We start from the raw sequence: 18,989 nt of genomic DNA on the forward strand, positions 1-18,989 counted from the left end.
CGATCTCTGCTCCTTGAAGGCACCATCGAAGACGCGATCAATGTCCTCCATGTGGAACCCACACACAGCAGATCCCGGGATACTGCCAAACGGGAATACCACTGAGAGTCAACACAGCAGAGACAAACCAGGCCCAACTCCCCAACACGGTCCCTGGGAAAGCTCACTCTACACTGCCCCCCACCCACCCCACCCTGACAATCCCAGGGACAGGGACAGCACAGGGTTGGATACAGAGTAAAGCTCCCTCTACACTGTCCCCCCATCCCAGGGCAGGGACAGCACGGGGTTAAATACAGAGTAAAGCTCCCTCTACACTGTCCCCCTTATCCCAGAGACAGCACAGGGTTAGATACAGAATAAAGCTTCCTCTACACTGTCCCCCCCCCATCCCAGGACAGTACGGGGTTAGATACAGAGTAAAGCTCCCTCTACACTGTCCCCCCCCATCCCAGGGACAGCACGGGGTTAGATACAGAGTAAAGCTCCCTCTACACTGTCCCCCCCATCCCAGGGACAGGGACAGCACGGGGTGAGAGAGTGGGGTTGTGGGGGTTGGTGGGGAGGGGGTGCCTGTTTGGTACCTGTTGCTCTGGGTGGTGAAGACGCCAATGACGGTGGGACGCCCGTTGATGGTAACGATGTTGCTCAGGGACTGGAGGACGTCGAAGTAGAAGAAGGATTGGCCGGAGATGGAGCAGTTGAGCCGGGCCTTCAGGAAGCTGGTCCAGTATTTCTCCAGGACCCTCGGAGAGCCCCCTCGGTCATTCTTACACACTCGGCCTACCCTGGAGAAGACCACCTGGAGGGAGAGAGACGGGCACACGCAAACACGTTTATACCCCACACCTCACACACACGGCATTTACCCCTCCACCCCCCACACCCCCTCCCTCTCTCCGTCACCCCCTCCAGCCCCCTACACCCCCTCCCTATCTCTGTCCCCCACCTCCAGCCCCTACACCCCCTCCCTATCTCTGTCCCCCACCTCCAGCCCCTACACCCCCTCCCTATCTCTGTCACCCCCTCCAGCCCCCTACACCCCCTCCCTATCTCTGTCACCCCCCTCCCTATCTCTATCACCCCCTCCAGCCCCCTACACCCCCTCCCTATCCCTGTCACCCCCTCCAGCCCCCTACACCCCCTCCCTATCTCTGTTACCCCCTCCAGCCCCTCCCTATCTCTGTCACCCCCTACACCCCCTCCCTATCTCTGTCACCCCCTACACCCCCTCCCTATCCCTGTCACCCCCTCCAGCCCCCTACACCCCCTCCCTATCTCTGTCACCCCCCTCCCTATCTCTATCACCCCCTCCAGCCCCCTACACCCCCTCCCTATCCCTGTCACCCCCTCCAGCCCCCTACACCCCCTCCCTATCTCTGTTACCCCCTCCAGCCCCTCCCTATCTCTGTCACCCCCTACACCCCCTCCCTATCTCTGTCACCCCCTACACCCCCTCCCTATCTCTGTCACCCCCTCCAGCCCCTACACCCCCTCCCTATCTCTGTCACCCCCTACACCCCCTCCCTATCCCTGTCACCTCCTCCAGCCCCTACACCCCCTCCCTATCTCTGTCACCCCCCCAGCCCCCTACACCCCCCTCCCTATCTCTGTCACCCCCTACACCCCCTCCCTATCCCTGTCACCCCCTCCAGCCCCTACACCCCCTCCCTATCTCTGTCACCCCCCCAGCCCCCTCCACCCCCTCCCTATCTCTGTCACCCCCTACACCCCCTCCCTATCCCTGTCACCCCCCCAGCCCCCTCCACCCCCTCCCTATCTCTGTCACCCCCTCCAGCCCCCTACACCCCCTCCCTATCTCCATACTGACCTTCCCAGGGCGGTGTACTCTATCGCTATCTCTCGGAAGAAAAAATATACATAGGGCCCATATTCGATTGTGTGCACAAAATGAGGCTCTGTTAAAAAATACACAGGAAGATCCCATTAAACAAGCATTTTCAACACACACACGTACCTCCCTCCACAGAGCTGCCTGTCAGCGTAGAAGGAGCTTTACTCTGTATCTAGCCCCATGCTGTCCCTGTCCCTGGGATGGGGAGGACAGTGTAGAGGGCGCTTTACTCTGTATCGAACCCCGTGCTGTCCCTGTCCCTGGGAGTGTCTGACAGGTTGAGGGGACCATCCATGTTGGGACTCCTTCCCCCATTCGGTGTTAGCCCGCTTCAGCTCCCATTTCCATCGATCTTAAACCCGGGAGGGGGGCACGGGGCGAGGGAACGCATTCGGAAAACGGGATTCAGGAAGAACACCAGGAGTTCCAACCTAAGATGGCGCGGAGGAAGGGGGTCGCTAAGGATGGGGCGGATCTGCTCGCGGTCTGAGGAGTGTATTTTGTGTGGAACCGGGGAGAGGGAGGGGGAACCAATATTCCCCGTCGCTCCGCACGACGGTGACGGAGAGTGTGGGTGGTGACTCTGGGGAGGGGTGTGATAACACCCCGGGGCGCGTCAATGGAGAGTTGGCTGTTTTCGAAAGGCTTACGACTGGACCAGGCCAGGGATCTATCCCAGAATGCCGAGGGAGGCCTTGCTCAGGCCTTGCCTCAGAATCTTTGTCTCACTTCCAGTCGTGGGAGAGATCGCAGCGGGCTGGAGGATGGCCAACAGAGAACAGGACAGCACAGTACAGGCCTTTCAACCCTTGATGGTGTGCTAACCCTTTATCCTGCTCTCAGACAACTACCCAAGTGCTCATCCAAAGCTCGCGAAAATGTCCACGACCATTCCACACACACCCACTCTCTGAGGAAAGAACTGACTTCTGACATCTCCCAAAAACCTTCCTCCATCAACTTAAAATTACGCCTCCAGTGAGAAAAGCCCTGGCACCCTCAAACTTCCGACACACGACATGCCCTCCAGTGCAGGCAGCATTCTGGTAAATCTCCTCTGCACCCTCTCAAAGGCTTCCGCATCTTTCCTATAATGAAGCGATCAGAACTGAACACAATATTAACGCCAGAACTGAACACAACATGAACCCCAGAACTGAACACCATATTAACGCCAGAACTGAACACAACATTAACCCCAGAACTGAACACCATATTAACGCCAGAACTGAACACAATATTAATGCCAGAACTGAACACAATATAAATACCAGAACTGAAAACAATATTAACACCAGAACTGAACACAATATTAATACCAGAACCGAACACAATATTAACATCAGAACCGAACACAATATTTACGCCAGAACTGAGCACAATATTTACACCAGAACTGAACACAATATTAACATCAGAACTGAACACAATATTGACACCAGAACTGAACACAATATTAACATCAGAACTGAACACAATATTAACCCCAGAACCGAACACAATATTAATGCCAGAACTGAACACAATGTTAACGCCAGAACCAAACACAATATTAACACCAGAACTGAACACAATATTAATGCCAGAACTGAACACAATATTAATGCCAGAACTGAACACAATATTAATGCCAGAACTTAGCACAATATTAACGCCAGAACTGAACACAATGTTAACGCCAGAACCGAACACAATATTATCGCCAGAACTCAACACAATATTAATGCCAGAACTGAACACAATATTCACGTCAGAACAGAACACAATGTTAACGCCAGAACCAAACACAATATTAACACCAGAACTGAACACAATATTAATGCCAGAACTGAACACAATATTAATGCCAGAACTGAACACAATATTAATGCCAGAACTTAGCACAATATTAACGCCAGAACTGAACACAATGTTAACGCCAGAACCGAACACAATATTATCGCCAGAACTCAACACAATATTAATGCCAGAACTGAACACAATATTCACGTCAGAACAGAACACAATATTAACGCCAGAACTGAACACAATATTAATGCCAGAACTTAGCACAATATTAACGCCAGAACTGAACACAATATTCACGTCAGAACAGAACACAATATTAACACCAGAACTGAACACAACATTAACGCCAGAACCGAACACAATATTAACCCATGAACCGAACACAATATTAACGCAAGAACTGAACACAATATTAATGCCAGAACCGAACACAATATTAACACCAGAACTGAACACAATATTTACGCCACAACTGAGCACAATATTAACGCCAGAACTGAACACAATATTAATGCCAGATCTGGACACAATATTAATGCCAGATCCGAACACAATATTAATGCCTGAACTGAATCCAATATTAACTCCAGAACTGAACACAATATTAACGCCTGAACAGAACACAATATTATTACCAGAACTGAACACAATATTAACTCCAGAACTGAACACAATATTAACGCCTGAACAGAACACAATATTAATACCAGAACTGAACACAATATTAACTCCAGACCTAAACACAATATTAACGCCAGAAGTGAACACAATATTAACACCAGAACCGAACACAATATTTACGCCAGAACTGAGCACAATATTAACGCCAGAAGCGAACACAATATTAACGCCAGAACTGAACACAATATTAACGCCAGAAGCAAACACAATATTAACCCCAGAATCGAACACAATATTAATGCCAGAACTGAACACAATCTTAATGCCAGATCCGAACACAATATTAATGCCAGAATTGAGCACAATATTAATAGAAGAACTGAACACAATATTAACTCCAGAACTGAACACAATATTAATAAAAGAACTGAACACAATATCCACGCCAGAACTGAACATAATATTAACACCAGAACTGAACACAATATTAATGCCAGAACAGAACACAATATTAATACCAGAACTGAACACAATATTAACGCCAGAACTGAACACAATATTAATAAAAGAACTGAACACAATATTAATGCCAGAACAGAACACAATATTAATACCAGAACTGAACACAATATTAACGCCAGAACTGAACACAATATTAACGCCAGAACTGAAAACAATATTAATGCCAGAACAGAACACAATATTAATACCAGAACTGAACACAATATTAACGCCAGAACTGAACACAATAGTAACGCCAGAACTGAACACAATATTAACACCAGAACTGAACACAACATTAACGCCAGAACAAAACACAATATTAACACCAGAACTGAACACATTATTAATGCCAGAACTGAACACAATATTTCTGCCAGAACTGAGCACAATATTAATGTCAGAACTGAGCGCAATATTAACACCAGAACTGAACACAATATTAATAAAAGAACTGAACACAATATCCACGCCAGAACTGAACACAATATTAACACCAGAACTGAACACAATATTAATGCCAGAACAGAACACAATATTAATACCAGACTGAACACAATATTAACGCCAGAACTGAACACAATATTAATAAAAGAACTGAACACAATATTAATGCCAGAACAGAACACAATATTAATACCAGAACTGAACACAATATTAACGCCAGAACTGAACACAATATTAATGCCAGAACAGAACACAATATTAATACCAGAACTGAACACAATATTAACGCCAGAACTGAACACAATATTAACACCAGAACTGAACACAACATTAACGCCAGAACTGAACACAATATTTCTGCCAGAACTGAGCACAATATTAATGTCAGAACTGAGCGCGATATTAACACCAGAACTGAACACAATATTAACTCCAGACCTAAACACAATATTAACGCCAGAACTGAGCACAAAATTAATGCCAAAACTGAACACAATATTAACGCCAAAACTGAACACAATCATAACGCCACAACTGAAAACAATATTAATGCCAGGACCGAACATAATATTAAAGCCAGAACTTAATGCAATATAAACACCAGAATCGAACGCAATATTAACGCCAGAACTGAAAACAATATTAATGCCAGAAGTCAACACAATATTAACGCCAGAACTGAACACAATATTAACGCCAGAACTGAACACAATCATAACGCCAGAACTGAACACAATATTAACACCAGAACACAACACAATATTAACACCAGAACAGAACACAATATGAACACCAGAACAGAACACGATATTAACACCAGATCTGAACACAATATTAACACCAGAACTGAACACAATCATAACGCCAGAACCGAAAACAATATTAATGCCAGGACCGAACATAATATTAACGCCAGAACTTAACACAATATTAACACCAGAATCGAACAGAATATTAACGCCAGAAATGACCACAATATCAACGCCAGAACAGAACATAATATTAACACCAGAACAGAACACAATATTAACACCAGAACTGAACACAATATCAACGCCAGAACTGAACACAATCATAACGCCAGAACCGAAAACGATATAAATGCCAGGACCGAACACAATATTAACGCCAGAACAGAACACAATATTAACGCCAGAACTGAACACAATATTAAAGCCAGAAGTGAACACAATGTTAACGCCAGAACTGAACACATTATTAACGCCAGAACAGAACACAATATTAACACCAGAACTGAACACAATATTAACGCCTGAACAGAACACAATATTAACACCAGAACTGAACACATTATTAATGCCAGAACTGAACACAATATTAACGCCAGAACAGAACACAATATTAACACCAGAACTGAACACAATATTAACGCCTGAACAGAACACAATATTAACACCAGAACTGAACACATTATTAATGCCAGAACTGAACACAATATTAAATCCAGAACCGTACACAATATTAACTCCAGACCTAAACACAATATTAACGCCAGAACTGAACACAACGTTAAAAGCAGAACCGAACACAATATATACGCCAGAACTGAGCACAAAATTAATGCCAGAACTGAACACAATATTAACGCCGGAATTGAACACAATATTAATGCCAAAACTGAACACAATCATAACGCCAGAACTGAAAATAATATTAATGCCAGGACCGATCATAATATTAACACCAGAACCGAACACAATATTAACGCCAGAACTGAACACAATATTAAAGCCAGAAGTGAACACAATGTTAACGCCAGAACTGAACACATTATTAACACCAGAACCGAACACAATATTCACACCAGAACTGAACACAATATTCACGCCAGAACCGAACACAATATTAACACCAGAACTGAACACAATATTAACACCAGAACCGAACACAATATTAACACCAGAACCGAACACAATATTAACGCCAGAACCGAACACAATATTAATGCCAGAACCGAACACAATATATACGCCAGAACTGAGCACAAAATTAATGCCAGAACTGAACACAATATTAATACCAGACTGAACACAATATTAACGCCAGAACTGAACACAATGTTAACGACAGAACCGAACACAACATTATCGCCAGAACTGAACACAATATGAACACCAGAACAGAACACAATATTATCGCCAGAACTGAACACAATATTAACGCCAGAACTGAACACAATATTAACACCAGATCTGAACACAATATTAATGCCAGAACCGAACACAATATTAACACCAGAACCGAACACAATATTTACGCCACAACTGAGCACAATATTAATGTCAGAACTGAGCACAATATTAACTCCAGAACTGAACACAATATTAACGCCAGATCTGGACACAATATTAACGCCAGAATTGAGCAAAATATTAACACCAGAACTGAACACAATATTAACGCCAGAACAGAACACAAGATGAACACCAGAACAGAACACAATATTAACGCCAGAACAGAACACAATATTAATGCCTGAACTGAACACAATATTAACTCCAGAACTGAACACAATATTAACGCCAGAACAGAACACAATATTAACGCCAGAACAGAACACAAGATGAACACCAGAAATGAACACATTATTAATGCCAGAACTGAACACAATATTTCCGCCAGAACTGAGCACAATATTAATGTCAGAACTGAACACAATATTAACTCCAGAACAGAATACAATATTAACGCCAGAACTGAACACAATATTAACTCCAGACCTAAACACAATATTAACGCCAGAACTGAACACAATATTAATACCAGAACTGAACACAATATTAACTCCAGACCTAAACACAATATTAACGCCAGAACGGAACACAATATTAACACCAGAACCGAACACAATATTTACGCCAGAACAGAGCACAAAATTAATGCCAGAACTGAACACAATATTAAGGCCAGAACTGAACACAATTTTCACATCAGAAGAGAACACAATATTAACGCCAGAACTGATCACAATATTCATGCCAGAACTGATCACAATATTAACGCCAGAACCGAACACATTATTAACGCCAGAACTGAACACAATATTAATTCTGGAACTGAACACAATGTTAACACCAGAACTGAACACAATATTAATGCCGGAACCGAACACAATATTTACGATAGAACTGAACACAATATTACGGCGAGGACCGAACGTAATATAAACCCCAGAACACAATATTAACGCCAGAACAGAACACAATATTAATACCAGAACTGAACACAATCTTAACGTCAGAACTGAACACAATTTCCACGACAGAACAGAACACAATATTAACGCCAGAACAGAACACAATATTAACGCCAGAACTGAACACGATATTAACGCCAGAACTGAACACAATATTAACGCCAGAACTGAACACAATATAAACGCCAGCACTGATCACAATATTAATGCCAGAACTGAGCACAATATTAATGTCAGAACTGAACACAATATTAACTCCAGTCCTAAACACAATATTAACGCAAGAACTGAACACAAAATTAACACCAGAACCGAACGCAATATTTACGCCAGAACTGAACACAATCTTAATGCCAGAACTGAACACAATCTTAATGCCAGAACTGAACACAATGTTACCGCCAGAACCGAACACATTAGTAACGCCAGAACTCAACACAATATTAATTCCAGAACTTAAAACAATGTTAACGCCAGAACCAGACACAATATTATCGCCAGAACTTTACGCAACATTAACCGCAGAATTGAACACAATATTAACACCAGAACTGAACACAATATTAACGCCGGAACCGAACACAAGATTTACCACAGAACTGAACACAATATTACTGCCAGGACCGAACGTAATATTAACGCCAGAACTGAACACAACATTAATGCCAGAAGTCAACACAATATTAACGCCAGAACCGAACACAATATAAACGCCAGAATCAAACACAATATTAACGCCAGAACAGAACACAATATTAACGCCAGAACTGAACACAATATTAACACCAGAACTGAACACAATATTAACTCCAGAACTGAACACAATGTTAACTCCAGAACTAAACACAATATTAACACCAGAACCGAACAGAATATTTAGGCCAGAACTGAGCACAAAATTAATGCCAGAACTGAACACAATATTAACGCCAGAATTGAAAACAAAATTAATGCCAGAACTGAACACAATATTAACGCCAGAATTGAAAACAATATTCATGCCAGGACTGAACACAATATTAACGCCAGAACCGAACACAATATTAATGCCAGAACTGAACACAATATTAACACCAGAAGTGAACACAATATTAACACCAGAACTTAAAACAATATTAATGCCAGAACCAAACAAAACATTAACACCTGAACTGAACACAATATTAATGCCAGAACTGAACAAAATATTAACACCAGAACTGAACACAATATTAACACCAGAACTGAACACATTATTAACGCCACAACTGAACACAATATTAACGGCAGAACTGAACACAATATTAATGCCAGAACTGAACACAATGTAAATCCAGAACTGAACACAATTTTCACGCCAGAACAGAACACAATATTAACGCCAGAACTGAACACAATTTTCACGCCAGAACCGAACACAATATTAACTCCAGAACTGAACGCAATACTAATGGCGGAACCAAACACAATATTAATGCCAGTATCGAACACAATATTAACGCCAGAACAAACACAATATTAACGCCAGAAACGAACACAATATTTACGCCAGAACTGAAAACAATATTAATGCCATGAGCAAACATAATACTAACGCCAGAACCGAACACAATATTAACCCATGAACCGAACACTATATTAACACCAGAACTGAACAAAATATTAATACCAGAACTGAACACATTATTAATGCCAGAACTGAACACAATATCAACACCAGAACTTAACACAATATTAACACCAGAATCGAACGCAATATTAACGCCAGAACTGAAAACAATATTAACTCCAGAACTGAACGCAATATTAACGCCAGAATCGAACGCAATATTAACGCCAGAACTGAAAACAATATTAACACCAGAACTGAACACAATATTAACGCCAGAACAGAACACAATATTAACACCAGAACTGAACACAATATTAACGCCAGAACAGAACACAATATTAACGCCAGAACTGAAAACAATATTAATGCTATGAACAAACATAATACTAACGCCAGAACTGAACACAATATAAACGCCAGAACTGAACACAATATAAACGCCAGAACCGAACACAATATTAACGCCAGACGAACACAATATTAACGCCAGAACAGAACACAATATTAACACCAGAACTGAACACAATATTAACGCCAGAACAGAACACAATATTAACGCCAGAACAGAACACAATATTAACACCAGAACTGAACACAATATTAACGCCAGAACCGAACACAATATTAATGCCAGAAGTCAACACAATATTAACGCCAGAACTGAACACAATATTAACGCCAGAAGCAAACACAATATTAACCCCAGAACCGAACACAATATTAATGCCAGAACTGAGCACAATATTAGCACCAGAACCAAACACAATATTAACGCCAGAACAAACACAATATTAACGCCAGAACCGAACACAATATTTACGCCAGAACTGAAAACAATATTAATGCCATGACCAAACATAATACTAACGCCAGAACAGAACACAATATTAACCCATGAACCGAACACATTATTAATGCCAGAATGGAACACAATATTAACACCAGAATGGAACAAAATATTAACACCAGAACTGAACACGTTATTAACGCCAGAACAGAACACAATATTAACGCCAGAACAGAACACAATATTAACACCAGAACTGAACACAATCATAACGCCAGAACTGAAAACAATATTAATGCCAGAACCGAACATAATATTAACGCCAGAACTTAACACAATATTAATGCCAGAAGTCAACACAATATTAACGCCAGAACTGAACACAATATTAACGCCAGAAGCAAACACAATATTAACCCCAGAACCGAACATAACGTTAACGCCAGAACTGAACACAATCATAACGCCAGAACTGAAAACAATATTAATGCCAGAACCGAACATAATATTAACGCCAGAACCGAACACAATATTAATGCCAGGAGCAAACACAATATTAAACCCAGAACAGAACACAATATTAATGCCAGAAGTGAACACAATATTAACACCAGAACTGAACACAATATTAACGGCAGAACTGAACACAATATTAACTCCAGAACTGAACGCAATATTAACGCCAGAACTGAATACAATATTAACTCCAGAACTGAACGCAATATTAATGCCAGAACCGAACACAATATTAACACCAGAACTGAAAAAAATATTAACTCCAGAAGTGAACGCAATATTAACGCCAGAACTGAAAAAAATATTAACTCCAGAAGTGAACGCAATATTAACGCCAGAACTGAAAAAAATATTAACTCCAGAAGTGAACGCAATATTAACGCCAGAACTGAAAAAAATATTAACTCCAGAAGTGAACGCAATATTAACGCCAGAACTTAACACAATATTAACGCCAGAACTGAACACAATATTAACATCAGAACCGAACACAACGTTAACACCAGAACTGAACACAATCATAACGCCAGAACTGAAAACAACATTAATGCCAGGACCGAACATAATATTAACGCCAGACCTTTACACAATATGAACACCAGAATCGAACAGAATATTAACGCCAGAACAGAACACAATATTTATGCCAGAAGCAAACACAATATTAACACCAGAACTTAAAACAATATTAATGCCAGATCCAAACACAATATTAATGCCAGAATTGAGCACAATTTTAATGCCAGAACCAAACACAACATTAACACCAGAACTGAACACAATATTAATGCCAGAACCGAACACAATATGAATGCCAGAACAGAACACAATCTTAACGCCAGAACCGAACACGATATTTACGCCAGAACTGAAAACAATATTAATGCCATGAGCGAACATAATACTAACGCCAGAACCGAACACAATATTAACCCATGAACTGAACAAAATATTAACGCCAGAACTGAATACAATATTAACACGAGAACTGAACACATTATTAACGCCAGAACTGAACACAATATTAACACCAGAACCGAACGCAATATTAACCCATGAACCGAACAGAATATTAACGCCAGAACCGATCACAATATTAAGACCAGAACAGAACACAATATTAACACCAGAACGGAATACAATATTAATACCAGAACTGAGCACAATATTAACGCCAAAAGTGACCACAATATTAACGCCAGAACTGAACACAATATTAATGCCAGAACCGAACACAATATTAACACCAGATCCGAACACAATATTTACGCTACAACTGAGCATAATATTAATGTCAGAACTGAGCACAATATTAACTCCAAAACTGAACACAATATTAACGCCAGATCTGGACACAATGTTAACGCGAGAACCGAACACAATATTAACGCCAGAACCCAACACAATCTTAATGCCAGATCCAAACACAATATTAATGCCAGAATTGAGCACAATTTTAATGCCAGAACTGAACACAATATTAATGCCGGAACTGAACATAATATTAACACCAGAACTGAACACAATATTAATACCAGAACTGAACACAATATTAATGCTATGAGCGAACATAATACTAACGCCAGAACAAAACACAATATTAACCCCAGAACTGAACACAATATTAACGCCAGAACCGAACACAATATTAACACCAGAACTGAACACAATATTAACCCCAGAACTGAACACAATATTAATTCCAGAACTGAACACAATATTAACGCCAGAACAGAACACAATATTAACACCAGAACTGAACACAATATTAACGCCAGAACTGAAAACAATATTAATGCTATGAGCGAACATAATACTAACGCTAGAACAGAACACAATATTAACACCAGAACTGAACACAATATTAACCCCAGAACTGAACACAATATTAACACCCAAACTGAACACAATATTAACGCCAGAACTGAACACAATGTTAACGCCAGAACTGAACACAATATTAACACCAGAACTGAACACAATATTAACACCAGAACTGAACACAATATTAACACCCAAACTGAACACAATATTAACGCCAGAACTGAAAACAATATTAATGCCAGAACCGAACATAATATTAACGCCAGAACTTAACACAATATTAATGCCAGAAGTCAACACAATATTAACGCCTGAACTGAACACAATATTAACGCCAGAAGCAAACACAATATTAACCCCAGAACCGAACACAACGTTAACGCCAGAACTGAACACAATCATAACGCCAGAACTGAAAACAACATTAATGCCAGAACCGAACATAATATTAACGCCAGACCTTTACACAATATGAACACCAGAATCGTACAGAATATTAACGCCAGAACCGAACACAATATTAATGCCAGAAGCAAACACAATATTAACACCAGAACCAAACACAATATTAACGCCAGAACTGAGCACAATATTAGCACCAGAACTGAACACAATATTAACGCCAGAACTGACCACAATATTAACTCCAGAACCGAACGCAATATTAATGCGGGAACCGAACACAATATTAACCCCAGAACCGAACACAATATTAACGCCAGAACTCAAAACAATATTAATGCCAGAACTGAATACAATTTTCACGCCAGAACCGAACACAATATTAATGCCAGAAGCAAACACAATATTAACCCCAGAACCGAACACAATATTAATGACAGAACTGAACACAACTTTCACGCCAGAACCGAACACAATATTAACGCCAGAACCGAACACAATATTAACGCCAGAACTGAGCACAATATTAGCACCAGAACTGAACACAATATTAACGCCAGAACTGACCACAATATTAACTCCAGAACCGAACGCAATATTAATGCGGGAACCGAACACAATATTAACGCCAGAACTGAACACAATATTAACGTCAGAACAAACACAATATTAACACCAGAACTGAAAACAATATTAATGCTATGAGCAAACATAATACTAACGCCAGAACCGAACACAATATTAACCCATGAACCGAACACAATTTTCACGCCAGAACCGAAGACAATATTAACACCAGAACTGAACACAATATTAACACCAGAAATGAAAACAATATTAATGCCAGAACCGAACATAATATTAACGCCAGAACCGAACACAATATTAGTGCCAGGAGCAAACACAATATTAACACCAGAACTTAAAACAATATTAATGCCAGAACCAAACACAATATTAACGGCAGAACTGAACACAATATTAATCCCAGAACCGAACACAATATTAACGCCAGAACCGAACACAATATTAGTGCCAGGAGCAAACACAATATTAACACCAGAACTTAAAACAATATTAATGCCAGAACCAAACACAATATTAACGGCAGAACTGAACACAATATTAATGCCAGAACTGAACACAATTTTCACGCCAGAACCGAACGCAATATTAACACCAGAACTGAACACAATATTAACGCCTGAACTGAACACAATATTAACGCCAGAAGCAAACACAATATTAACGCCAGAACCAAACACAATATTAACGCCAGAACTGAACACAATATTAACTCCAGAACTGAACGCAATATTAACACCAGAACTGAACACAATATTAACACCAGAACTGAACGCAATATTAACGCCAGAACTGAACACAATATTAACTCCAGAACTGAACGCAATATTAACACCAGAACTGAACACAATATTAACACCAGAACTGAACACAATGTTAACTCCAGAACTGAACGCAATATTAACACCAGAATCGGACGCAATATTAACGCCAGAACTGAAACAAATATTAACTCCAGAAGTGAACGCAATATTAACGCCAGAACTTAACACAATATTAATACCAGAAGTCAACACAATATTAACGCCAGAACCGAACACAATATTAACGCCAGAAGCAAACACAATATTAACCCCAGAACCGAACACAATATTAATGCCAGAACTGAACACATTATCAACACCAGAAGTGAACACAATATTAATGCCAGAACCAAACACAACATTAACACCAGAACTGAACACAATATTAATGCTAGAACCGAACACAATATGAACGCCAGAATGAACACAATATTAACACCAGAACTGAATACAATATTAACACCAGAACAGAACACAATATTAACGCCAGAACGGAATACAATATTAGTACCAGAACTGACCACAATATTAACGCCAGAACTGAACACAATATTAACCCCAGAACTGAACACAATATTAACACCAGAACCGAACACAATATTAACCCATGAACCGAACAGAATATTAATGCCAGAACTGAACACAATATTAACACCAGAACTGAACACATTATTAACGCCACAACTGAACACAATACTAACGGCAGAAACAAACACAATATTAAAGCCAGAACCAAACACAACATTAACACCAGAACTGAATACAATATTAACACTAGAACTGAACACAATATTAACGCCAGAACCGATCACAATATTAACACCAGAACAGAACACAATATTAACGCCAGAACGGAATACAATATTAGTACCAGAACTGACCACAATATTAACGCCAGAACTGAACACAATATTAACACCAGACTTGAACGCAATATTAACGCCAGAACTGAACACAATATTAACGCCAGAACTGAACACAATATTAATGCCAGAATTGAACACAATATTAACCCCAGAACCGAACACAATATTTGCGACAGAACTTAACACAATATTAACGCCAGTACTGAACACAATTTTCACGCCAGAACTGAACACAATATTTACGCCAGAACTGAACACAATATTTACGCCAGAACTGAACACAATATTAACCCCAGAACCGAACACAATATTAACGCCAGAACTGAATACAATATTAACTCCAGAATTGAACGCAATATTAATGCCAGAACCGAACACAATATTAACACCAGAACTGAAAAAAATATTAACTCCAGAAGTGAACGCAATATTAACGCCAGAATCAAACACAATATTATTGCCAGAAATGAACACAATATTAACGCCAGAACTGAACACAATATTAACTCCAGAAGTGAACGCAATATTAACGCCAGAACTGAAAAAAATATTAACTCCAGAAGTGAACGCAATATTAACGCCAGAACTGAAAAAAATATTAACTCCAGAAGTGAACGCAATATTAACGCCAGAACTGAAAAAACTATTAACTCCAGAAGTGAACGCAATATTAACGCCAGAACTTAACACAATATTAACGCCAGAACTGAACACAATATGAACATCAGAACCGAACACAACGTTAACACCAGAACTGAACACAATCATAACGCCAGAACTGAAAACAACATTAATGCCAGGACCGAACATAATATTAACGCCAGACCTTAACACAATATGAACACCAGAATCGAACAGAATATTAACGCCAGAACTGAACACAATATTAATGCCAGAAGCAAACACAATATTAACCCCAGAACCGAACACAATATTAATGCCAGAAGTGAACACAATATTAACACCAGAACTTAAAACAATATTAATGCCAGAACCAAACACAACATTAACACCAGAACCGAACACGATATTTACGCCAGAACTGAAAACAATATTAATGCCATGAGCGAACATAATACTAACGCCAGAACCGAACACAATATTAACCCATGAACCGAACACAATATTAACCCATGAACTGAACAAAATATTAACACCAGAACTGAACACATTATTAACGCCAGAACTGAACACAATATTAACGGCAGAATCAAACACAATATTATTGCCAGAAATGAACACAATATTAACGCCAGAATCAAACACAATATTATTGCCAGAAATGAACACAATATTAATGCCAGAACTGAACACAATATTAACACCAGAAATGAACACAATATTAACGCCAGAACAGAACACAATATTAATACCAGAACTGAACACAATATTAACGCCAGAACTGAACACAATCATAACGCCAGAACTGAACACAATATTAATGCCAGAAATGAACACAATATTAACACCAGAAATGAACACAATATTAACACCAGAAATGAACACAATATTAACGCCAGAACAGAACACAATATTAATACCAGAACTGAACACAATATTAACGCCAGAACTGAACACAATCATAACGCCAGAACTGAACACAATATTAATGCCAGAAATGAACACAATATTAACACCAGAAATGAACACAATATTAACACCAGAAATGAACACAATATTAACGCCAGAATCAAACACAATATTATTGCCAGAAATGAACACAATATTAATGCCAGAACTGAACACAATATTAACGCCAGAAATGAACACAATATTAATACCAGAACTGAACACAATATTAACACCAGAAATGAACACAATATTAACGCCAGAAATGAACACAATATTAATACCAGAACTGAACACAATATTAACGCCAGAACTGAACACAATATTAACGCCAGAAATGAACACAATATTAATACCAGAACTGAACACAATATTAACACCAGAAATGAACACAATATTAACGCCAGAATCAAACACAATATTATTGCCAGAAATGAACACAATATTAATGCCAGAACTGAACACAATATTAACACCAGAAATGAACACAATATTAACGCCAGAACAGAACACAATATTAACGCCAGAACTGAACACAATATTAACGCCAGAACTGAACACAATCATAACGCCAGAACTGAACACAATATTAACGCCAGAACTGAACACAATATTAACACCAGAAATGAACACAATATTAACGCCAGAATCAAACACAATATTATTGCCAGAAATGAACACAATATTAATGCCAGAACTGAACACAATATTAACACCAGAAATGAACACAATATTAACGCCAGAAATGAACACAATATTAATACCAGAACTGAACACAATATTAACACCAGAAATGAACACAATATTAACGCCAGAATCAAACACAATATTATTGCCAGAAATGAACACAATATTCATGCCAGAACTGAACACAATATTAACACCAGAAATGAACACAATATTAACGCCAGAACAGAACACAATATTAACGCCAGAACTGAACACAATATTAACGCCAGAACTGAACACAATCATAACGCCAGAACTGAACACAATATTAACGCCAGAACTGAACACAATATTAACACCAGAAATGAACACAATATTAACGCCAGAATCAAACACAATATTATTGCCAGAAATGAACACAATATTAATGCCAGAACTGAACACAATATTAACACCAGAAATGAACACAATATTAACGCCAGAACAGAACACAATATTAATACCAGAACTGAACACAATATTAACGCCAGAACTGAACACAATCTTAACGTCAGAACTGAACACAATTTCCACGACAGAACTGAACACAATATTAACGCCAGAACAGAACACAATATTAACGCCAGAACTGAACACGATATTAACGCCAGAACTGAACACAATATTAACGCCAGAAATGAACACAATATTAACGCCAGAACAGAACACAATATTAATACCAGAACTGAACACAATATTAACGCCAGAACTGAACACAATCTTAACGTCAGAACTGAACACAATTTCCACGACAGAACTGAACACGATATTAACGCCAGAACAGAACACAATGTTAACGCCAGAACTGAACACAATATTAACGCCAGAACAGAACACAATATAAACGCCAGAACAGAACACAATATTAATGTCAGAACTGAGCGCAATAGTAACACCAGAACTGAACAC

General features: G+C 39.5%; 1 protein-coding gene across 1 annotated transcript in view; it reads right to left on the reverse strand.

Annotated features, from left to right (window-relative positions):
- Positions 1-3: 3 nt before the first annotated feature.
- The window catches only part of LOC140472432 (semaphorin-6D-like), a gene marked incomplete at its 3' end in the record, with an annotated part of 229,335 nt that continues 210,349 nt past the window's right edge, over positions 4-18,989 (reverse strand). The window contains exons 9-11 of the mRNA XM_072567485.1: positions 1,828-1,919; positions 585-802; positions 4-82 (exon numbers count right to left, since the gene is read on the reverse strand). Of these exons, the coding sequence (XP_072423586.1) occupies positions 4-82; positions 585-802; positions 1,828-1,919 (389 nt within the window). The remainder of the gene's footprint in view (positions 83-584; positions 803-1,827; positions 1,920-18,989) is intronic.

Source organism: Chiloscyllium punctatum, unplaced genomic scaffold, assembly GCF_047496795.1.
Source record: "Chiloscyllium punctatum isolate Juve2018m unplaced genomic scaffold, sChiPun1.3 scaffold_322, whole genome shotgun sequence".
NCBI lineage: Eukaryota > Metazoa > Chordata > Chondrichthyes > Orectolobiformes > Hemiscylliidae > Chiloscyllium > Chiloscyllium punctatum.